Genomic DNA, 24,473 nt, shown 5'->3' with positions numbered 1-24,473 from the left:
CATGCAGCAAACAAATTTTACACCCAAATCAGTTTATTCTTCCAAAGGTGTAATATGGAATCATAACATAATCATAATGGCACTAACTCAGATGTAACGATTAGTTCAAAATATATGCTGCTTCTGGAAAGAGATGCAATGCTAAGGATGTGATATTACAAAGGGATTAATGGCATTCCTTACCTTAAAATCAAAATCTGTTTCTGTGAAATTCTTGTGCAGTGCAGGGGACAGAAACTGAACTGTTGTAACTATTATACTGTAATAAGAAAAGAGACTACATTGCAGAAATGTTTGTAAACACGATATGATACAATACAATAATCTTTATTGTCATTGTCCCATGCAGAACAATGAAATTGAACATCTACATCAAACTTACAACAACCATCAGCTTACTATCCAAAAAAATACATATTGACTCACTACCCATCCCATCTATACATAAATAACCCCCTAAAAACCCTGCTACCCCTCCTGATTTACCCCAAACTCTGATGCCCCATAAGTGAATACAAACCCTCACACACAGACTGCCTTTCACTGCATTCAAAATCGTTCTTGGATAGAAGCTATTTCTCAGGCGGCTAGTCCTGGTCTTTTTGACCCTATACCTCCTTCCAGAAGGCAGAAGCTGATAGAGATCATTTCTGGGGTGCACACTATCCTGCACAATATCTGTAGCTTTCTTATACCACCTGGGGGCATAGATTTGATCCAAAGTGGGAAGAGTGCACCCAATTATCCTCTCCGCAGTCTTTATGACCCTGGAGAGCGTTGTCCTTTCCCCCAGTGTGCAACTCCCAAACCACACACGCAGACACAGTATGATTTATTTGAACTGGCATTTAAGATTTTTTAGGCCCTTTGTCAGACTGTTGGTCTATAGCTCAGGGGTTCCCAAACTAAGGCCCGGGGGCCAGATGCAGCCCAATCGCCTTCTAAATCCGGCCTGCGGACGGTCTGGGAATCAGTATGTTTTTACATGAGTAGAATGTGTCCTTTTATTTAAAATGCATCTCTGGGTTATTTGTGGGGCCTGCCTGGTGTTTTTTACATGAGTAGAATGTGTCCTTTTATTTAAAATGTATCTCTGGATTTGTGGGGCATAGGAATTCGTTCATTTCCCCCAAAAAATATAGTCCGGCCCCCCACAAGGTCTGAGGGGCAGTGGACCGGCCCCCTGCTGAAAAAGTTTGCTGACCCCTGATCTAGCTCTATACTGCTTGACAGCAGCTCTTCAGGCTTTCAGACAAGAATCTTCCCCAACCCTACTTGGAGAAGGTGAGACTGAACCCGAGACCTTCTACATGAAAAGCACGTGCTCTTCCACTGAGCTGCAGTCCTTAGTAATCTGAAGAGATGTCACAAAACAGAAGAACACCATGACTGAAAGACTTCTATTTCTGTTAATGACTGTGATGGCACACAAACTTGGGCCCATTTAAAGATCACAACTTGAGAGGGCATGTTAGAGAAAAGTCTCCCTAAGGTTTATTATTACCCCCAAACTTTAAAGGTTACAGCTTTAAAGCAGGGGTGGGTAATGTGTGGCCCTCCATATATCCTTAGGCTACAACTTCCATCAGCCTAAACCAACATGGTCTATAGCAGGGGTCCCCAAACTATGGCCCGGGGGCTAGATGCGGCCCGTGCAAGCCAACTGTGCGGTCCCCGCCGCCCGCTCTTACTGGTGCGCTGCGGTTGCCCATCTCCGGGTTGGAACAGCGCCAGAAATAGCTTGTGTGCACACACAAGCCGGAGGGCGGGGGAACGCGTTCCCATACGCACGCACACAAGATATTTCTGGTGCCACGCCGACCTGGAAGTGCACCGGAAATGACGTCTGCGCATGCGTAGAAGCCATTTCCGGCGCCGCGCCAGAAAAAACGAGTGTGTGCATGTATGGGAGCGCGTTCCCCCGCCCTCCGGCCCGCCGCACGATCGGTGCCAGAGGAACCGGCCCAAAGCCAGGCAAGTTTGGGGACCCCTGGTCTATAGGCAGGGGTGATGGAACCTGCAGTTCAGCAATATCAGGGGGGGAGGGGGACAAAGGTTAGCCACACCTGTTTTAAAGGTTTAAAAACAGCACCGTGAATTCCAGACAAGAATCCTGCATCTAGAGAAAAAGCACATCATTTTCAGAAAATAATAATAATAATAATTGAGCATTTGAAAATACGTGTGCACTCACTTGCTGGTGAGCAATCTCATCACCATCCAATCCCGAGGAAAGACACTCATCTTCATCAGATTTCGAAATACGCAGAAAGTCTTTAGCAGAAATTCCTAGCAGAAAGGAAGAAACTGCCGTATTTTTCTGTGTATAACATGACCCCATGTATAAGACGACCCCTATTTTTGGAAGCCCTCAACAGTTGTTGAGCTTCTTTTGTAAGTTTGCTGAATCATTGAGCAGCTTTTCTACAGGACCTGGTGCCATAATACATTGCATACTGGCACTCACCAAATACTCTTCTTAAGCCGGGAAGAGCGGGTAAGCAGCCTCCTCTCTGACATTTCCCTGCTACTGCTGCAACCAGCCCTTGCTTACTTAGCATATTAACCCATGTATCAGACGACCCTCAATTTATCACAAAAAAATCAGAAAAAATGTATTCTTATACATGAAAAAATACGGTAACCAGTGGCTGAATCGTAGGCAAACAATTATTCTATTTGCTGTAATTCTATCTTTTTTTGTTTGACTACTACAAAACTGCTACCCATATAGGAGAGGGTGGCCACCTGATGTGCCTGTGTCACAATATTCCTGTGCAGGGTAGTCCTTCAACTATTCTCGTTCTAAACCATTTAGGTGTTAAAAAGTAACAACTAGCACTTTGAATCTAGATTTGAAATCGGTGAGGCTGATATAAAAGAGGAGTCACATGCTAAAAAAAACTTCAAGTCAAAACTTTAGCTGTTTTTTTTCTTTTTTCTTTTAACCAGCTGCAGTTTCTGATCATTTTCAAAAGCCCCTTGCGGAGTATGCAAGAGTAATTCAACTTTGATTCAACTAAGGTTTTTGTACCATGCTCAGTGCTTTCCTTCTCCAGAAACATGCCTGGCCACAGCCACCACCACAGAATCCAGGAGCATTCCTTTATTGCTAACCTAATTTTCAAGATTCTGAAGGTATCTGAACAAACTTAGTTGGCCTCTAAGGTGCTACTGGACAGTTTTTAAATTTATTTCAACTAATTTTCAAGGAAAAAGTAACCTCTTCTTAAAAACAAGCCACATCTGTCACTGAGTTCATCATTCTACTTATCAGAAGCAATTGTCTCTTGTCGGGATTACATTTCAAATTGCTAGTTCACATCTAATCTATTACTATTTTCAGGAATAGATTCAGAGCCTCCACAGCCTCCCCGAACAGGAGACAGAGTTGGGTATCATTGCTATATTAATGACATCATATCCCAAATGTCCAGAGACTTTCCCCAAGTTGTTTCATGTATGTCAGAGGTGAGATACCCCACCCAACAAGCTGGATGCTGTTGCAAACAGATTTCAACTGGCCCTCTGAATACCCTCCCAGTCTTCACTTCTGCAGGGGAAGGGAATCTGGTGCTAGGCAAAGTGTGAAATTGGTGCTCCTTCCTCTGCAAAAGAATTTGCGGCAAGAAGATCAAAGTAGAGGGGGAAATGTCTCAGCACACCTACCTTGCAAATATGCTGAAAGCAAGCCAGGCATTATGCAACTGCAATTGCTCCTGAAAATTGCATACATGAATTTTGAAGTTATAGTTTGTGTAACTGTAAAGGACCCCTGGACGGTTAAGTCCAGTCAAAGGTGACTATGAGGTGTGGCGCTCATCTAGCTTTCAGGCCGAGGGAGCTGGTATTTGTCCACAGTCAGCTTTCTGGGTCATGCGGCCAGCACGACCAAACTACTTCTGGCGCAACAAACACTGTGACAGAAGCCAGAGCGCATGGAAACGCTGTTTACCTTCCCACTGTCATGAGACTTTTTATCTACTTGCACTGGTGTGCTTTCAAACTGCTCAGCTGGCAGAAACAGGGACAGGGCAACGGAAGCTCACCCCATTGCACAGGTTCGAACTGCCGACCTTCTGATCATCAAGCTCAAATAGGCTCAGTGGTTTATACCACAGCACCACTTAATATGCAACAGATAAATATTGAAAATCATTCTGAAAACTTGTGATATAGTCCACTGCTGCCATTTTTCATCAGCTATATTGGTAAAATATTTATGATTAGGGTTGGTTCTTAGCTTACCTTTAATTCATCCTTGCTTTGGAAATTTTCCAGTAAATGTTGGAAGTGAGTGTCAGACATCTGACGAAGTAGAGACAAAAGACAGGACACATATTCCCCCTGCCAATCCCAATGAAGAATTATTTTATTAGAATGATCACATGTTCAATTCATATAACAAAAAAACCTTTGGGGTAGAGGGAAAAGGAGTAAGGGGTGAAAATGTTTCAAAGTAAAGCACATGTGTATGGATTTTAAACTACTTGTCTTGATCATTTCAAATAAGATTTCTATTTGATAAATTCATACTGAGTAGTCTATTTTGTTGAAGAGGCATAATATCAGTTAAAAAACAACGTAAGAAATTATTTAATCCAATAAATTCAGGACGGGTAAAGTTAGGGTGAGAATTTGATTTGTCTCCCTTCAGTGGAAAAGGGGGGGGGGAGGAATATAATTTCTCCCTGCCACCCCCACACAGAATTTAAATAATCCAGCCTCAATTTTTTTGCAATTCTCCCTAGATTAGGGCTCTGGTACTTTCTATAGCCTTCTCAGCATGTGATATAATATCATTTTCTCCTCTATAAAGATTCATAATCTTGACTAATTGGAAAAAAACAGGACAAACTGTATAAAAGCTTTCCAGGGATAAATGGGATAATAGTATCCTTCAGTGAGGAATTACTTAGCATTTTATGATAACTTTCAATTATGGCAGCCAACGACTGGCAACTAATTCACAATATGATCTATGCTCCTTTGAGTAGCTAAGTAAATGGGCAGCACCATGACGGCTGTGCTTAACTTTACCGCTGGAATGCAGGGCAAGGTTTTCAGTTTTGAAGTAGGTAAAAGTTCATGCAGGAAAGGTGGAATAAGGTGAAATGCTGTGTTGAGGGAAAGGGAGAAGGTTAGAAAAGCAGGAAATAGAACCTGATTGTTAGTTACTAACAGTGATTTCAGCTGTGCACTGTGGGCAACGTTGTCCTCTTACCGCCTCCTGAGATTGTGATTTACTCATGATAGTAAGTAAAGTTTGTAAAAGTACATCCAGGAGGCTCTCCACCATCATTTCTACCTCCTCATTGACATCTGTCTCCTACAGTAAGCAGTTAAAAAAAGCAGAGTTATCATCCTACGGAAGGTATTCAGTGTGTCCAAAATGCTGCCCACAAATTATTATCTAAGATGGTCCAGTTGAATCTGTAAAAGTTGCTTACTATAGATCCTACAGCTCTTAAGAGTTTGTATCCAAACTAATTTCCGAAATGTATAATTCTAAGCAGATTTTCTTTCTGAAAATAGCAGTCATTACATTAACTGGATAATTTTAGAATAATCATTTTATCATTGTCATTAATTGTTATCTGTTTGATCCAGTAAAACTGAGTACCCAAACTGGACCCAACATTTCATGGACAATTTTGGAACTAATGCTGGAACTTAGTAGAATGAATGCCTAGGGCATAATGTAGTCTGAATGCTGTGTGTCACAAACATAAAATTTTAGCAATTTCATGATTCTGCTAAAGTAGTAGCACAATCCTACTTTGTTCAATGGGACAATTCCCTGGTAATTGTGCAAAGGATTGTAGCTTTGGGAAATCTTTTAAAGGATCAAAAGCACTGATCATACAACCATACGTATCTACAGTTTCACCGTTGCTACTGTGTTGTACTGCATATGCACAGCCCTCACAGGTAATAATTACATGGCAAATTCCTACTCGACATGTAACAAAATTCAGTATACACCTGTGGAAAGTAGGCCACAAACAGCTGTACACAATTCTTAGGAGTATAATACAAAGGCGGGCATATAATTTACCACAGAACTTGTTTTGATGATGGAGAAGATACTACTGAGGATTCCAGAGCAGATAAGCAACTCTTTTTGCTGTCTAAGGTGAAGATGAATATGATGAAGAACCACAGGTAACAAGATGCGCCGGGATTCTAGAAGTGGGAAACAAATGGCAGCATTTTCGTACGAGAGAGTTTCAGCTATTGGTATAAGAAGCCTCATTGTTATTCAAAGGCATGCATGTAAAAATGAAAAAGCTAGTATTAATAATAGACAAAGCCACAATAAAATTCACTTAATTGGCCCCTTTATAAACAGCATGCCAGCTTAATTAGGGACTGCCAGGAAACAAAGTTTGAGTGGAATCCATTTTTTACTCAATTCTAATTCGAAACAAAGAATTAATTTACACAGTGTTACAAAAGACAGGCATAATTTCCACTGCAGTGAATAGGATTAAAACCACGTGTGAATTGTCAGTTTATTGGTGGCAATAACCTGCTGGTGTTTAATGTTGGTTCGTACGGGAATGGAGTAAGCCAAAGGAGACAGCACCACAATAGATGGCACTAACAACCAGGGGTGGCCAACTCCCAAGAGACTGCGATCTACTTACAGTTAAAAACTGGCAGTGCTCTACCTCCTTTTTGGGGGAAGTTTTTTTAGGGAGGAGGAAAGCACCGTTTCTAGGGGGTGGAGGGCTAAAAAGTTGAGCTTTTTTAAAGCTGACCCAAAGTTTTTGAGCTTCTTTGGGGGGAGCCAGTGATCTACCAGAGACGTCCAGTGATCTACCGGTAGATCATGATCTACCTGTTGGACGTGCCTGTGTAACCAGACCTTAAATAGAAATGGCACACTGGCTGCACACGAAGTCAAAACATACCGGGTGAATTAATTCAGGTTAGGATGGACAAACCAATACATACCTTATTAATAACATTCCTCTATTACCTACTTATTTGAACATGAGCGTCGGCAAGTCAACTGATATCTTCTGTACAACACTGGAAAGTGTATAGAATGTCTAGTGTATAAAATGTTTTACAATCTTTTGCTACATTGGCTCCCAGTACGTTTCTGAGCAGAATTCAAAGTGTTGGTGTTGACCTTTAAAGCCCTAAATGGCCTCAGCCCAGTATACCTGAAGGAGCATCTCCACCCCCATCATTCTGCCCGGATACCGAGATCCAGCGCGCCTTCTGGTGGTTCCCTCCCTGCAAGAAGCGAGGTTACAGGGAACCAGGTAGAGGGCCTTTTCGGTAGTGGTGCCTGCCCTGTGGAACGCCCTTCCATCAGATATCAAAGAGATAAACAACTACCTGATGTTTAGAAGACATCTGAAGGCAGCCCTGTTTAGGAACGTTTTTAATGACCGATGTTTTAATGTATTTTTAATCTTTGTTGGAAGCCTCCCAGAGTGGCTGGGGAAACCTAGCCAGATGGGTGGGGTATAAATAAATATAACAACAACAACAACAGCAACAACAACAACAATTTATTTATACCCCGCCCTCCCCAGTCAGGACTGGGCTCAGGGTGGCTAACACCAGATATATAATAAATTAAAAACACAAAATCAAACAATTGATTAAAATACAGTTTAAAATAAAATTAAAATTAAATGGCAACCCACGAATCACAGCCATAGGGGGAGGGAACATTAAATGTTCACCAGGCCCAGCCGCTCATGCTGGTCCCATATGAGCCAATGGGAAGAGCCAAGGAGGCCACTTACATACAAGGTCCCATAGCAAGAAGGGGGTCAGACTGGACCTGGACCAAAGGCCTGGTGGAACAGCTCCGTCTTGCAGGTCCTGTGGAAAGATGTCAAATCCCGTAGGGCCCTGGTCTCTTGCGACAGAACATTCCACCAGGCCAGGGTCAAGGGCAGTCTAACCTCCTTGAGGGCCGGGACCTCCAAGGTAATATTGTTTGCAGACCGTAAGGTCCTCCCCGGGGCATACCAGGAGAGGTGGTCCCATAAGTATGGGGGTCGTAGGCCGTATAGGGCTTTAAAGGTTAAAAACAGCACATGTGAACCAATTCGAGGTTTTGGCCATTTATATGTAATGAATTAGATTATTAGATGCAAATGGATTAAAATGAATAATGCTCTCTTACCCGAGAAAGAAAACAAGCGACTATCTACAGTACGAGCTATAGACTGCAATTTAACGACATCCATAGATTGTCCAATATGCACTGTACTGGGCATACTCCCAAGAGTTCCTCGCACAAACTCTGCTACTTCCTGTACTGTGAACATCTGCAAAAGCTCGTCAAATATTGCAGGGAAGGAATTTAACAGAGCTGCCTAAAAAGAAAACAAAGAAATACGAGACCTTTAATGCACAGATATAAAACTTCATGGGTTTTAGGGAACATAAATGATGCTACATATTTGAAGGTAAAGCATGAAATCCAGACTAAGGCTCCATCTCTATATAGCATTGTTGTTTCTAGCACATAAGTATATCTGGCACATAAAATCAAGTTATCTTCTGGCAGTCTGGATATAGTAATGCATGATCATATGGGTATAGCATCTCCAACTAAGGTAAGAGGAAGGTAATGAAAGACTGCCAGATTGGCTCCACCTGTTTCTGGCTGTTTTCGGAATGCATATTAGGAAATCTGTTTTTATGGATTTGCTAATTTCATCTTGGATTTATCTTTTGATAGAGACCATGGAGACACTTCAATTCCCCCCAAAAGTTTATAAAAAGGTATACAAACTGTAACTTAGCTGCAGCACATTATTTCGCGGGGTTCTCTCCCTCTCCTTGGGTTCAAGAAGAGAGCATGTTTGTATGGCATATGTGTCCAATCATGCAAATAACAGGCATTGAAAATACTTCTATGGCAATGCAGTATTTTCAATTTGTACTCTTGTCCCTAAAATGGTTACAAGATCTCCGAATAAAACAAAGCAATCACATGGATCTTGAATTCCCCCGAGTAGAATTCTGTTCATGAAATACACCCACAGGAGTGATAGATAGAACAGGCAGTATCCAACTAACTTGTTCCATCAGTACAAGATTTTCCACTTGCCAAAATGGAACTTCCCCCTCTTCTCCCCTTCCTGCATTCCCTCCTACCTTTTGGAGCAGATTTGAGGAGTATGTGGGCCGCGCATGGGGAGAGAAGTTCCATTGTGCAAGTGGAAATCTGCACCGACCCAAGTTAATTGGATATTGTCTATTAACTAACTTTCTATTTTTTTCAATGTCCCCAGCGTTCTTCCTCCCTTCTCCCACCAACCTCTGTCTCCCAGTCCACCTTTATTCAGTTCCACATTCTCTTCCTGTTTCCACCAGTGCTTCCCAATGTCAGTTTGCTCTTCTGAGGCAAATCAGGCAACCATCATTACTGAATCTGTCATTGGCCTGGCAAGAGGCCATAGAGGGAGGAAAGAGGACCGGGGGGGGGGGGGGAGGAGGCAGTCCAACCAAACAGCTACAGTACAGCCGGGAAGTGGGGTGGATGAGTGAGGAATGGGCCGCAAATGAAAATGTAATGAAGCCCAGTGGTGCCCCATGCTTTGAGAAACACTGATCCAGTGTTTGTCCTGAGAACTTTTCCTCTTTCATTCTCCAATGCAGTAAGTAAATCCAAAACATGTGTGCCTCCCTTTGCCGTCTAATTATCAAAATAATAGTCTAAACCCAGTTTCCAGTATTTTCTACTACCAAATGCCAGTTATACGTTCTTTTACCCCAGTCTTTCTTTCATTTTCTGTGTGAACTTCAGCATTTTCCTTCCTTCTGTCCTTTTACTATCCACTTCTGTTTTTTCATTCAACCCAATGTAAAATTGAATTTCCTCCTCTACAAGACTATATTCTCTTTAAAGTTATTGCTGCAGTTCTCCTCCACTAGAAGGATAAACAAATTTCTGGTGCTCATCCAAATCTGGCATCTAATAAAATTGCTATCATATTACCTCCTGTAATCTCTGTATGCCTGTCAGTCTTTGAATCTTTGCACAAGGAGAAACATCCTGGGAGGCTGAAAGATGGTGTCCATAGACACCAAATCCACATACAGCACAAATTCTGAGATCTGAGTTTTATATAGGTAGGCATGGTCTGCAGGCAGGACAGATTCTAAGTACCTCTCATGTAAGAATTCAGCCCTGCTTCTTTATCTACCAACGATGTATAAATATAGGGAACAGTCACTGTGAAAACCTGTGCTCAAACTACAATGCTATGAAGTCTGAGCACACCTGTGATCAGTGGAGGTGACAAAAGGAATAGTTTCAATAGTTTCACCTGTGACTATTGAGATCTAGAAGAACTGGAAGATCTTTGGGCAGCTGGTGGAGTGGGGGGGGGGATGTTCTCAAAGGAAGATGTCCCAAAAGGGCATTGCGCCTTCCTCCCGAAGCCAGGCAGAAGCTTCCCGAGCTTTGGGAAGGAGGAACATCCCTCCTTCCCAAAGAGGGAACATTTAGAGGACTAGCCTAGTCTACTGACCACACACCACTGATGCCTGGATACTCTAAATGATTGTGCCCTAGAACAATTGCTCATGGAACTGATCAGAGGAACTGCAAGCCTGGACTTAATATTAAGTGGAGTCAAGGATGTAAGTGGAACAAGATGTAACTGTTGTTGAACAGACTGGAAACAGAGAACATTGTGCTATCAAATTCAGTGTGTGTGTGTACAATTGCTAAAGAAGTCCAACATAGTCACATTTGAATTCAAAAAAGGAATTTTCTTAAAAACAAGGAGATTGGTAAAGAAAATAAGTTGAAAAGGAAACTGAAGAGGGACAAATCTCTCCAGAATGCTTGTTTTTAACCGCTCCAGCCAACATGGCTTAACATGAATGTGCAAATGTGCAGACCCCTGGAGAGGTGATCACGGTCATTTTGCTCTTCCCTGATCATTTTGCTTCTGTGCTGAGCTGCAGTTCATGTCTCTGAGAGAGATAAGCCATGTGCCTGGGTTCAGATGACATATTAAACCAAACTACGGTTTAGCTCAGTGAAGCACAGAAGCAATATGATCAGGGAGGAGCAGAGTGGTTGCAATATTCTCTCTGGGAGCTTGCTCCTCTGAGCTAAGCTATAGTTTGGCTTAACATGTGTGAACAAGGATACTGTCTCTGTTCACAGACTTTGCAGGACTTTGTAAAACCCATCCAGAATGACAAAAGACAGAAGTGTATACAGGATACACAACCATTCCTCAATTATAAATTACTTCTTCTCAAAGAACAGTAGTCAGGGAATCACATTTATTTATTTGCTACTGCAAGCTATAATTTGTTCAATCACTAGATTAAATAAACACATCTTACTGTGCAGCTTAATCAACTAATAATCACTGAGGGAGGAAGTTAAGGACATACTTTTTATTTATTGAGGCCATTTTAATAGTGGCATATTGTATAACAGAGAATTAAAATAAAATATCAATGATGGCATTTTATTCCAATAATTTTAAGTTCTCTGAAAAAGGTTATATTTAGGAAAAATAATATACACATTTATTTAATACATTCAATTAACTTAATGAACGAATCAGTTAAAGCAATCATTCATTTAATGAACAGTTCTTTAATTAGTTGACAGTCCTAGTTTTTTAAAAAATGTGTACCCAGCGCTTCTGCCAAAAGGGCTCGGAGCATACCTGCCAAGTCCTGGACTGCAGAATCCGGGACCGGCAGCCGCGTGACACCGGAAGTTGCGTAGCCGCAACTTCTGGTGTCGCTTTGCCCATCTATGGGCACCCAAAATGGCCGGCGCCGGCAACGGAAGTCACGTCTACGCATGTCCGGAAGTGTGTAGACGCAACTTCCGGTGTTACTTTGCCCATCTATGGGCACCGAAAATGGCCGCCGCCGACACCGGAAGTTGCGCCTATGCACTTCCGGACATGCGTAGACGCGACTTCCGGCGCCAGCCATTTTCGGTGCCCATAGATGGGCAAAGCAGGAAAAAAAATGGCCGGCGGCAGGAGCGGAATAAGGGAGAAAAGTGGGAGACGAACTGATACAGGGGACCGCCGGGAAACGGTACGATAAAACGGAGGTTTCCCAGGGAAAGTGGGGTACTTGGCAGCTATGGCTCGGAGCATCATCATTTACAGACCCACGACAACCCTGTGAAATAAAGTTAGTTTGAGAACTAATGACCTTTTCCAAGCCTACTGATCCAATCCCACTTTAAGGTTTTATTTTCATATATAATACGTTTCTGTGTTATACACACGTGAAAAAGCAATCATGGAAAATTAAAAAGGAATAAATTATTATGTAATCCAAAAACAATTGTATAAGATTATTCAAAATGAAATGAAGATAAATAAATACAAATTTCAATTTCACCTTGCATCCCTACATCCCTATCTGAATCATTCTATTCTATAATTTCTTATACCTTGGAATGTATAAGGGTCCTACAATACATCCACAAATTATATTGTTAAAATAAAAGAACAAACTGAAGCCAAATCCTGCCAAGATGAAGGCACTCCTGGTCTAAATAGAGTTGCACACCCCCTGAAGGAACAGATCAAAAGTCCGCAGGTACTCATTGTCATTTGAGGCCAGGGCTCCCTGCTTCAAGCTTTAGCTGGTGTCCCAGCGACAAGCCATTTCTAAATTGGGAAAGCCTTGCCATGTGGATCCAAGCTCTTCTAATCTCAGGTTTAGACTACTGCAATGTACATTGTGCTTCCTTTGAAGGCACTCTGGAGGCTGCAGCTAGTGAAAAATTATTCCATCTCATTGTGGGCTGGTACCTCTGTACACAGTCATATAACCCCAATTCTGCAGGATCTGCACTGGCTGCCTATATTCTACTGGTCTATTTCAGTGTTTTAGTATTAGTATACTGAAAGCTCTTAATCACCTAGAACTCTAATGGGCTTTTGTTGAAAGGTAAAAACATTTTTCTTCTCCTGGTCTTTTGAAGTTAACTCACACTAGTAGCCAAACTACTACTGTAGTTGTATGGTCTCATGCTGTTGTTCTAATACTATTTTATTCATTAGGCTTTTCTAACATCTACTATTTTGCAAAGTTGTTTGCTTACTATGCATTTGGACACCTCTTAATATATTATAACCATATTTTGCACGATGGTTTCTGAGACCCAAGGCAAAGCCTTTGGTCTGTACAGTGGTACCTCGGTTTAAGTACACAATTGGTTCCGGAAGTCTGTACTTAACCTGAAGCGTACTTAACCTGAAGCGAACTTTCCCGTTGAAAGTAATGGAAAGTGGATTAATCCGTTCCAGACGGTCCGCGGAGTACTTAAACTGAAGCGTACTTGAACTGAAGCGAACTTTCCCATTGAAAGTAATGGAAAGTGGGTCCGCAGAGTATTTAAACTGAAAGTACTCAAACCGAAGTGTACTTAAACCGAGGTATGACTGTATATCATCTTAAACAAGATGGCACACTGACCCTTCCAAAACTGCACTGATTTGTTGGTTTCTTAAGATTTTCAAGCAATGGCAGGTACAAGGCTGCTGGTTTGTTTATAATTTTTGCTCATTCTATATTTGTGTACTGTTGGAAACCATCCTCGGATCATGTTGACATGATGAAGGGCAGTTTGCAAGTTTGGAGAAATTAATTAATTAACTGACTGAAGTCATAGGCTGGCACATTCCAGACCTTCCCCCCCCCCCCCCCCGCTATACAGACAGGAAAAGGACTTTGCCAAAGTTTACTTTCACTTTCCCCTCATCTCTTCTTTGGCTTGTTTAACTAACAAGGAGGTACTGTACATAATATTTCAAACATTTCAAGGAAGTTTAGCTGAAAGATGGGCACAAACTTCTGCTAAGGTTAATAATAATAATAATAATAATAATAATAATAATAATAATAATAATAATAATTTATTATTTATACCCCGCCCATCTGGCTGGGTTTCCCCAAAACTCTGGGCGGTTTTGATTATTTATAACATTTCATAATATTTTTGTTACATTTTTCATTTCGAAATGACCTAAATGCAGAAGAAACGCAGAAACATAACCAAAATAATGCAACAAGTTAACAACTAAATATTGTAGTAAGTAGCCAATCCCTTGACTTATTAAGTGCATATGCAAAATCAAGCTCATATTCATGAGGAAAAGGCATTATCTTCAGTGGTTTATGTATTTAGAAATTGGAGCATCAGAAGAACTGTAATTAGAGAGAACACACTGCTGTTTGGTGCCAACACAAAAGGAAATCTTAATATAAAGGGGGGAGGGGAGAGGGAGAGTCCAGTCCAAAATTGATTCCCCCTTTGTTACTGTTTCTTGTGACTAAATTAATATTTAATTATCACTGAGAATAAAGTATAACCAGGTTTCAGTTTTTCTTGTCTTCCAATAACATTTTTTGTTATTACGGCTTTTCATGCCCACGCCACTATTAGACACTCTTTGTACCATGAGATGATGTCCAGTAACCTATCACAGATGAACCGTTATCTTCTCTCTAATCACTGGTTCTCACAATCAAGCTGATTCATGCAGAGTGCCCTTCATATTTAAATTCCCAGTGCTGTGAAAACCACCTGGTAGTTGCAAACATTGAACTGTGCAGTGTATCTGAGTTCTAAGTGCAGAGAAATGGATTGGGTGGGGGACAACAGTCACTGGGTACATCCATGATGAAAGGTTGTGCAGGATATGGGGATAACTACTTACAGAATTAAACGACGGCCTTGAAGTACCACCACATTTTTGTGGGGTACATGTCCCTGCTCCGCTCACCTGTCCTCCAGGCTGAGGGGCCTATGGGGCAGTTAGGGTCAAAGGGCAACACAGTGGCAAGTGGGAAACAAAAAAGCAAACTTTTGAAGTATTTAAACAGGTCAAGTTTCATGAATATATAACCTCCTCACGTATCAATGTGTAATTGGTGAAAAAGGCAGAGTTAGCAGAGACCAGCGCCATCAAGAGTTGTCCCTTCTCAATGGCTTCAAAGCATAAAATAACAAATATACAGCAATTAGACTCGTCTTGGTCGTGTTAATGAGCATGTGATTCAAGACATGGCTAAAGTGGGAGTTACAAAAGATCCTCAAGAAGCGTTTTCTCACAGAGTTCCATCACCATTTTCACTTACAGCCCACCCTTCACTAAATGGTCCAGGGCAGCTTACAGAAATACACAATTAAAATAAGTACAATTAAAATCATAAAAAACTACAAAGGCAACCAATATCAGAGTAATAAAACAGTGGCACAGATTCGTAGTGCAGGAGCAGGGAAGACATAGATAGATTCAAACAAAGGTCTGGGAAAAGGGTGTGTGTGTTAACACCAATTATTGAAAAATGTACAATGACGGTGCAAGATGCACCTCTGAGAAGAAGTCATTTCACAACCTAGGGACCACCATGCCATGGTTTCACTGCTCAGATGTTTCAATTGTGAGCACTATTGCTGAGACAACCATCACAGCTTGGTGGTATTTCTATAGAGAAATATTTGCTGAAGACAAAGCATTAATAGGACTTACCTACTTGACTAGTATTATGTCTCAACATGTGGTAAAAAGTGGAGCTGATATAAGACTGTAGCATCCCATTCCTTTTTTTTTACTTCAACCTTCCAGAGGTTTAGCATTTAAGAACATATAGTGTGTATTGATATACTAGTTCAATGTACTGGTATAGCCAGTAATTAATTTGATTATACTTTTGGTAGCTACAATATTTTAAACCCAATAGAAAAATAGGCATATCTTAATGCTATGGGTTTGTGTGTGTGTGTGTGTGTGCGTGTGTGTTTTAAAATGATTGTTAAAGTAACTATGTGATTAATCTCAAAAAAGTGATGAAATGACAGATTGTTCTGCAAGGCAGTTGTTTTGTATAGTTATTTCTGCTGTATTGGTATTTTTATGAATGCTAGCAAAACTGCTCTGTTGCTGCAAACAACACCTTCCCATTGTTGAAATAACCTCTCTCCTAAGGAATGAATGATATATGTACACTAAGCTACACCTGCTATAGTATGCAGATACTTGTTACAATAGGTTTACTACACATGTAGTGCCTCGAATCATAACAATTTAGAAGTACACCATAGGAAGCTGAACTACGTAATTTGCTGCTAGTTTAAAGCAAGGATAGAATAATCTGATACTCAGTAATAATATGTAACAAATATTATATACAAAGGATGTTTAGACAGAGGATGATTTTATGGGTTTATAATTATCATACAATGTACAACTTTCCAATAGCAGTTACTATAATGAAAAGCTTCAGTCTGAACTACTCCTGCTTTTGACATTATCGATTACACTTCCTTCAAATCAAACACCAAAGGGAATTAAAATGCCTGCTCACCCCTACATACTTTAAGGCAAGGTAGCTGCTCTCCATCTCTGAACTGGTGCAGATCTACTTCATAAAAGGGTCCCAGTTGTACAATTTGCAAGTAAGGCTATTAACTGAGCAAAGCTTGCAACAACTGCACCCACATGCAAAAAACTATTTGCCTGTTTCACACACAGAGTTTCACAGAAGCACTGAATATTTCCAACCTGTGTAAAGATGAGAGTCTCTGAGCTCCTGCTGTCCAGACTAAGCACAAATCTGATTGACTGGAAAAGTTCTTGGATGCTGGCTCTGAACTGTTCCTCCTCCATTCCACAAGTTGCTCTGGAGTAAAGGATCCGAGACTGAACAATGAACTTGAAAAGATATTCCAAGGCCTTAAGGAGTAGGAAGGGAATCAGTACAACAAAAGAAAAAGAAAAGGAGCTTAGAAAGAGTCAGAGAGGGGGAAATTAGATATATTATCAATAATTCTTCATTTTCAAAAACTGGATACATATTTGATTAGTTAAAACATGTAAAGAAAAAGTTACTTTAAAAAGTTAGTTTTCACTGCCCACCAAAAACAAAAACAGCAAAAATAAAACAACCCCCCCCCAAAAAACTGTATCAAACACCTATAAGAACACTCTAAAAGGCCTGGGCAATTAAAATATTTTATGCTGACACCAAATAATTCAGGTTCAGTGCCAGGCAAACCTTCTGAGGCAGAGGGCAAGGGGGGGGGTGTTCCAAAGTTGGGCCACAACAGTGGAGAAAGCCCTTTAACAGATTAACCACAACCTCACCACAGATGACAAGGAGTCCCAAAGAGCAGCCTCTGATTAAAATCTTAACAACAGATCAAGATTTACATAGTAAAAGACAGTCCCTGGGATAGCCTAGTTTCAAGTCATATAGGCTTTAAAAGCAGGAGTGGCTAACCTTCTTCAGCCTGGTTGCTGCATTCAAGGCTGGCCAAACTTCTGAGGGCCATATGCAAGCAGTAATAGTGGTCGAAGTGCATGCTCTCGCATGCGTATACCACACACCTATACAGGCTGCATTTATCAGTGTTGGGCATAGGGGAAATTTCTCCATTGCAGCCCCAGCCTGAGAAGCCCACATAGTCCTTGCTGTGGTACGTGTGATGTTTTCCCCACCAGCCTTTTCTGGGGGTGAACCCTTCCTTCCTTCCTTCCCCATGCAATCGAGAATGATCTCTCCACCAACTTGCATCAGAGGAAAGAAGAGACTCTCCCCCGCTTCTCATTGCTGCAATTGCCTACTGAATTTATATTATTGTTAGGCTTGTATATGTATATCCTTTTTGGCAGTATGTAGGTTTTTTGATCAATATGTATCTTAAAGATGAACTGCCTTCAAAATTAAGTAATATTTGACCATTTTGACATATATATATTTTGCCAGTCGTTTCATCTACCTCAGTGTGATTAACTCAAGTAGCCATTTCAACAAAACCTACTTTTAATGAACAAGCAGTGCACATTCAGAATACATATAATTAATATTTATTTCTCGCAAAGATGTCAAAGGTCTTTCGAGACAGATTTTCAGTCATTTTTTTTTCATAGGGTATTTATTGTCAAGTTCAAAAGATGTACAAACTCAAACTCAAGGAGATAAGTTTTACTCTAAGATTATACTCTGAACAGGATAAAAGGATTCATTTCTTTCCTAGATAATCAGTAACAAAAACCTATTCAAGACAGAGCGCTCTGCCCAACAGAAAACTCTTCAATGTAAGAGTCATTTTAAACAGATGGCATTTCTATAGAAAACATACCCGCATTGCCTCCTGAATATGATCCTGTCGTACAAGTTCAGCTGATCGGTCCATGTACCACTTCAAACACCGAATAAGTTCTCTGAGTAAAAACACAACATACTGATACATTTCCAACCCCAGCCATACTCATGTCTAAAGATGTTTTTAAATATCCTTTGCTAGCAATAAATTAAGTTAGGTTTTATATCATAGTTTGGTCTATTGAGATTGTTAGCACATATAAGTAAGTGGAATATAGAAATATATTCTTGGTGACCCAAAATAATTACCCTTCCATATTTAACAATGATGGGGACAGACAAAAAGAGATTAGGCATGGATATTACAGTTGTGACAGACTCTGGGGTTGCGGCGCTCATCTTGCTCTATAGGTCGAGGGAGCCGGCGTACAGCTTCCAGGTCATGTGACCAGCGTGACAAAGCTGCTTCTGGCGAACCAGAGCAGCACACGGAAATGCCGTTTACCTTCCTTACACTTTAACATGCTTTCGAACTGCTAGCTTGGCAGGAGCTGGGACTGAGCAACGGGAGCTCACCCCGTCGTGGGGATTCGAACTGCCGAACTTCTGATTGGCAAACCCCAGGCTCTGTGCCAGCCGCGTCCCAGTATTACAGCAGATACTACTCACAAAACTATTTTGCTTTAAAATGAAACAAAAACACTGCTTTACATTTCTTCAGAGTTTTTGCAATCTTGAGAGAAATCTACTGGCCTCAGTTTATCTTTTTTCCTGAAAAACGAGCTTGACTGTCTGTAAATAGTACTCTTCCAGAGTAAAGCTAAGTGATTATAAGGATGGTTAACTGATGGAAAAACCTTTTGGTCCACAAAAAATCTGCAAGATGTTTTAGCTAAAGCATAAAAACAAAGTCTGATTAAGAAAAGGTCCTGTTTGACCCCACCCTATTTCCTTAAACTCTTATGGCATGTTCCCTCTCAGAAGACTCAGAGGGAGAACATACCCATTTAGGACTGTCATCTTGGGAACGTAGGGAAGAATTTTTAAAATTGAAAAATAGTACCGTTCCCCCCCCCCTTGTTTTATGAGGTGCCACAAACTTTTATTCAATAAGACTGTTTTCTACTACTGGATGTTATAATAAACAATAAATTAGAACTGTTGCTATCCATCTGAAAGTGACAATCTAACGTAGAATGGTGGTAAAAGAGAACCTACTTGTAGGCCAGCGCTCCTGCAAAGTGCTTTTGGATGTAAGTGTCCATTACAGGTCGAAAATGATAATATTTGCTATCACGCAGGAGATTGATGATGAACACCTGCAGAAGAGAGAGAGAAAACCACACCTAAAGACACAGATCACCGAAGCTTACAAACATCATAAAATTAATGGATAAAGGGAAGTCAAAACTGTTCATCCATCAGAGGTGTGCTATGCTTACAAGAGACTGAAAGACCAGTAGTCCATATTTTTCTGTGTTGTCATCCAAAATCACAAATAATGTGTCCAAGATATCCTGCAAGAACTGGAAAGGCACAAACATTCAAATGACTTCTCCTGGTAAACAATTCTACCGAAACAAATCATTTATAATGTGTAAGAAAGGGAGATTCAAGACTGCCCCTAGTTCTCCAGAGTAAAATTACTTAGACATAGTGTGGGTAGCCAACCAAGTCATAGAGTAGGCACATTGAAATCAAGGAGTATCATCTAGGTGATGACTATTACCTCATATAGCATTATTTCACTTTCATTATATTTACATTCCTACGTAAATACAAATCCAAGATTATCATTAAATTATAATGGTTCATGCATATCAGTTAATATCTTGACCCTGCTCCACTGAACTGAAATTTCAGCCTTCACGACATAGGGAAACAGCCAAGTAAACAGCTATTTCCGTGGAGGAGGGTCAATATATTAACTGATATGCATGAAATTTCAGATATAGCTATATAATCCCTAGTGTAGTAAGATACGACCTTCGGAGCAGGCATTTTAAACAAAAAAAAGTTTTTTATGAACTGCCCTGGTAGGGCAGTAATTGTTTCTTGATAATTTGTCACTCCCCCTCCATTATGACATGTGGGGCGGACTGCCCCCCCTTTCCTACGCCCCTGCTCCATACAGCTTCTTGCACACCCTCAAACCATAGCTAAGTGTGGGGAGACCCTCTGGAGCACATTTTGGAGTGGGAAGGGGCTGCATCAGGGAAGAGAGGAAAGCTAAGCCCTGTTACACCAAACCTAAGAGTATGGGTGAAATGTCACACATTATGCATTTCTAGATGTTGCCAGAAAAGAGAGGAGGAGGAGATGCGGCTATGTAGCAACATCACATTCTCCCTACCATCTGGTTGCAAAACTAGTCCCATAAACCAATGATATGTTGCTAACTCAGAATTTCTTAGGTTTGTGCTTAAGATAATCACATCCTGATTTCACCTCCTGACCAAAGACAGCAAGTAATATTTTTGGCTTTCTTCCTCAAAGATTTGTACTAATTGTCCGAATAGCTGCATATTAATAACAACTTGGAGGGGACACAGCACCTTAACAATTTCTTCACCACTGACATGCCTCAGTCTTCCTAAGATATCCATTACACGATCTGGATAAGCCTTCCATTTCAAGAGAGCAAGTAGATCCACTGTAAATAATTGAAAGAAAAAATATAGAAACACAAAATAGAACATACTAAACACACTAATTACAATGTAAAATTGGCATAAGTAGAATTATGAGATATCGGTGAACAACTGACAAGGGTTAAAAATTATTTTCAGAGAGACAAATTTGTAAATCGGCAAGATTTAGTGCTCTAATCCTATACATGCTTACTTGGGAGAAAATCACATTCAAATTCAGCACAGTAAGACACGCTTAGTAAACACGCTTAGGATTTGATTGCATAAATGCATAAGTATAGCAATCATATAACCACAAAACAATACATCTTGGACAATTAAGTAATATTATTCTTCATCTTTTAAAATGTTCTACACTATGCCAAACAAAAATATCAGGAAGTTAGTTCTGACTAGCAATATATGCTAAAAAGAAAAGAAAAACATGCAAAATGTCTCTTCCAAGTCATAGAATTGTAGAGTTGGAAGGGACACTGAGGTTTTAGTTATTTGATCAAAAATCAAGATACTGTAGTTTTCTTCAACTTTAGTTATTTCATCAAAAATCAAGAGATGGTGGAAAGGGGGCTGCTGAAGCTGTCTGCAGGAGCAAGCTTTTAGTTCCCAAATTGGGAATGCTGGCTACAGCAGAGAGCTCGTTTAATAAATTCCTTTGGCTTTTCCTCAGTGTATTGTCTTAATTAAAAAAAACACCAAACAAACAATGATTGCCAAGTTTAAAAATCAATTGAGAAGGGATTTTATGCAGCAGAATCTTTTCTCTTCTACCCAGGTCTCCTGAAACCTCTTTCTGATCTCAATGCTTTGCCCAAAATGCATGCTTTCCCTGACTTGTGATTTCAAAAAATCACCCCAGCAGTTATTGATGGCCTTTATAAAAACATTCATAATTCACTCTAAAATATTGTAAACCCTGCAGAAAGGAGGCTTGAAGTTGCCACACAACAGCTGACAGGTGGTGACATCAAGAGCCTACTGGGCAGTGGGCCCTTCAAAGCACCACACAATGCCCTTTACAAGTCCTGCATGGTCCTTCGAAGTCCTGGCAATCACCACCTGATTATCAATGTTGCATCAGGTGACTGACATGTGGGCAGCCTCACCAGCACCTGCCAAATTTGTCCTGTGAAGGGGCCCAACGCTGTAGATTTTTATATATTCCTCCTCATCTGTTTAAGACAGGAGATTTCAATTTCCCCCTCCATTTCTATTAACTTTGACTACTAGTCAATTTCACCCTCAAAACACCTCCCTCCTCCAAGTTTTCATTAACAAATGGAGAGTCCGATTATGGAAAGGGCAGCTTCTTTTGCACTGGCGGCCGAAAGATCAATATAACTTTGTACAAATATGCATATGGTAGATTGCTCTAAGGCAGTGGTTCCCAATTAGCTAAGTATTGCCGACCCCCCCCCCCCCGTTTTTCAAAAGCCAAGACATGAACCCCCTACTTCTGAAAAAATTGATATCACTATGGTACTTTTTGTTCTGTGAATGGTGCCACTGACCCCCTGAGTGGGTTATGTGGACCCTCTGGGGTCCAAAGACCACCAATAGGGAACCACCGGTCTAAGGTGGTGGGAACTTTTTTTAGCCTGAGAGTCACCTTCCATTGTGAGTAACCTTCTGCAGGCCAGATGTCAATGGTGGACAGGACCACAGGGAAAAGTGAGCAGAGCAACAAATCTCTCTCTTATTGTACAGTAGACTACATTCCAGCCATGCAAAAGTCACACACTCTCTCTCTCACACACAACATGTCTCTCCATCCAGGTAAGCAAGTGGCCTTATCACAGATCAGGTATGTATTCCAGCCAGCCAAATAAAAGCACTCATGGGAGGTATAGAGCAGGACCAGTGAGGGGCATGCCTTGGAGAGGGTGAGATAAGAGGATTAGAGAGGATTAGAGAGCTGGATTTGGCCTCTGGGACTGAGGTTTCTAATCTAATTAGATTTTTCTAATAATTTTGCTTTTTAAAAATTAGAATTTTAAAACTTTATTTTATTTATTACATTTATTTTATTTATTTATTACATTTATATACCACCTTTATTTTTTAAGATTCTCAAGGTGGTGTACATGGTTCTCCTCCTCTCCATTTGATCCTGAAGACAACCCTGTGAGATAGATTAGGCTGAGAGATGGCGACTGGCCAAGGTGTGCTTCATGGCTAAGTGAGGAGTCAAACCCTACTCTCCAAGGTCCAACACTGTAACCATTACACCATACCGCTGTGCCACAACTGTGACTTAACTTAGGGAGGCTAACCACAGCAAAAGGGCTGTTTTTTTAAAAAATTGAAATTACCTTCAACCTCATATTTCATTACTACGTTCATAAGACACACACCCCGCCCTGAAAAGCAGTCTTTCCAAAATAGATACAGCTATTAGATAGGCAGGTACAGCTGTTCAGCAGAGATGGACTTTGGCAATATGGTACCCTGAGCAAGGACTAAAATCACTCCCTCCCATTTCTTATTTTCACAATGATTGCTCTTGTCTTCTGTTCTGCACATGCTCTCAAGTGCACTATTTTTCGTCCCCTCAGCTTCGCGCCATGTGCAACAGAACCACCCGCACCACCCCTAAATCTGGCACTGCACTCAGAGACCCCTTTCTATGTGAATATATAGCAAATTATTTATTTATTAAAGTTGTAATCCGCCCTTCATCCATAGATCTCGGGGTGGCTCGCAACATGAAAAGTACAATATTAAAAACAGAAAATATGTAATAAAAACAAAAGCAAGCAAACAACCCCCCTCCACTCAAAGGACCATGCATTACATTATTCCAATGTGGTATACAAAGCACCCCCTCTATCTTTTTTTTGCATCCCATTATTTCTTGAAATGAAAACTGCTGTACCATTCTGAGTGAGTTTGGTAGAAGAGAGCTGAGTAGAGATTGCAAATGACTCTTTGGTGCTTCGCTGGAAAATCAGGCTCGAAGGAATGTTGGGACAGCCATTATAGTCTTCTTTGCAGCATGGAAGACCCAGGTAGAGGGCATGGTTATTGAATGTGCTGTTTTCATCACACTGTAGACATAAAAGAAAGGACATCTGATTTAGCTGGAAAATTATATATGCTTTACTCCATGCATTGCAGTGCCACTAAACAGAATATGGATGACTTTATATGGATTCTAGGCATGCAGACATTCTGCATTCGGAATATGTATGCTACTCATTCAAAGAGCACACACTTTAGAAAACAGCTTTCTACCAGTTCAGATAGAATAGATCAAACTTCCTCAGTTTAGTGCCCTCTAGATATTTTTAACAACTCCTTTAATCTCTGACCATTTGGCACGCAGGCTGGGATTGATGGGAGTTGGAGACTACTACAAAAGTTTTGTAATAATTAAAAAGCTACATGCACCTTCCATTTCAATTAACTTCCTTTTAAATAGCTAGGTTATACCTGGTAAAAATAAAACACCTCTGTTAAGAGTATATATAAAGTATAAAATAATACATCCCTGTGCTAAACAGCAGAATAGATTTTATTAGCAGCCTGCTTCTCAAGCCCTTAAACAAAGCCTCTATTTATATCCAGATATTAATTTTCAGTCGAGCTGATGGGTTGTGCTGTTTATAAGCCTTTGTAGAACACCTTATTCCAGTGGTTTCCATAGCTGCCAAGTTTTCCCTTTTCTCGCGAGGAAGCCTATTCAGCATAAGGGAATTTCCCTTAAAAAAGGGGAGAACTTGGCAGCTATGG

At 40.7% G+C, this 24,473-nt stretch overlaps 1 protein-coding gene across 1 annotated transcript in view; it reads right to left on the bottom strand.

Annotated features, from left to right (window-relative positions):
• The window catches only part of DOCK3 (dedicator of cytokinesis 3), a 128,585-nt gene that overhangs the window by 50,108 nt on the left and 54,004 nt on the right, over nucleotides 1-24,473 (bottom strand). Inside the window, exons 17-28 of the mRNA XM_035106067.3 lie at nucleotides 23,617-23,788; nucleotides 20,649-20,746; nucleotides 19,536-19,619; nucleotides 19,312-19,412; nucleotides 18,131-18,212; nucleotides 16,551-16,721; nucleotides 8,156-8,348; nucleotides 6,059-6,186; nucleotides 5,183-5,329; nucleotides 4,249-4,347; nucleotides 2,195-2,289; nucleotides 184-259 (exon numbers count right to left, since the gene is read on the bottom strand). Coding sequence (XP_034961958.2) covers nucleotides 184-259; nucleotides 2,195-2,289; nucleotides 4,249-4,347; nucleotides 5,183-5,329; nucleotides 6,059-6,186; nucleotides 8,156-8,348; nucleotides 16,551-16,721; nucleotides 18,131-18,212; nucleotides 19,312-19,412; nucleotides 19,536-19,619; nucleotides 20,649-20,746; nucleotides 23,617-23,788 — 1,446 coding nt within the window. The remainder of the gene's footprint in view (nucleotides 1-183; nucleotides 260-2,194; nucleotides 2,290-4,248; nucleotides 4,348-5,182; nucleotides 5,330-6,058; nucleotides 6,187-8,155; nucleotides 8,349-16,550; nucleotides 16,722-18,130; nucleotides 18,213-19,311; nucleotides 19,413-19,535; nucleotides 19,620-20,648; nucleotides 20,747-23,616; nucleotides 23,789-24,473) is intronic.

This window comes from Zootoca vivipara, chromosome 2, assembly GCF_965207765.1.
Source record: "Zootoca vivipara chromosome 2, rZooViv2.hap1.1, whole genome shotgun sequence".
NCBI classification, from domain to species: domain Eukaryota; kingdom Metazoa; phylum Chordata; class Lepidosauria; order Squamata; family Lacertidae; genus Zootoca; species Zootoca vivipara.
Note: the sequence above shows the minus strand (reverse complement) of the source record. Positions and strands in the feature narration are given on the sequence as shown.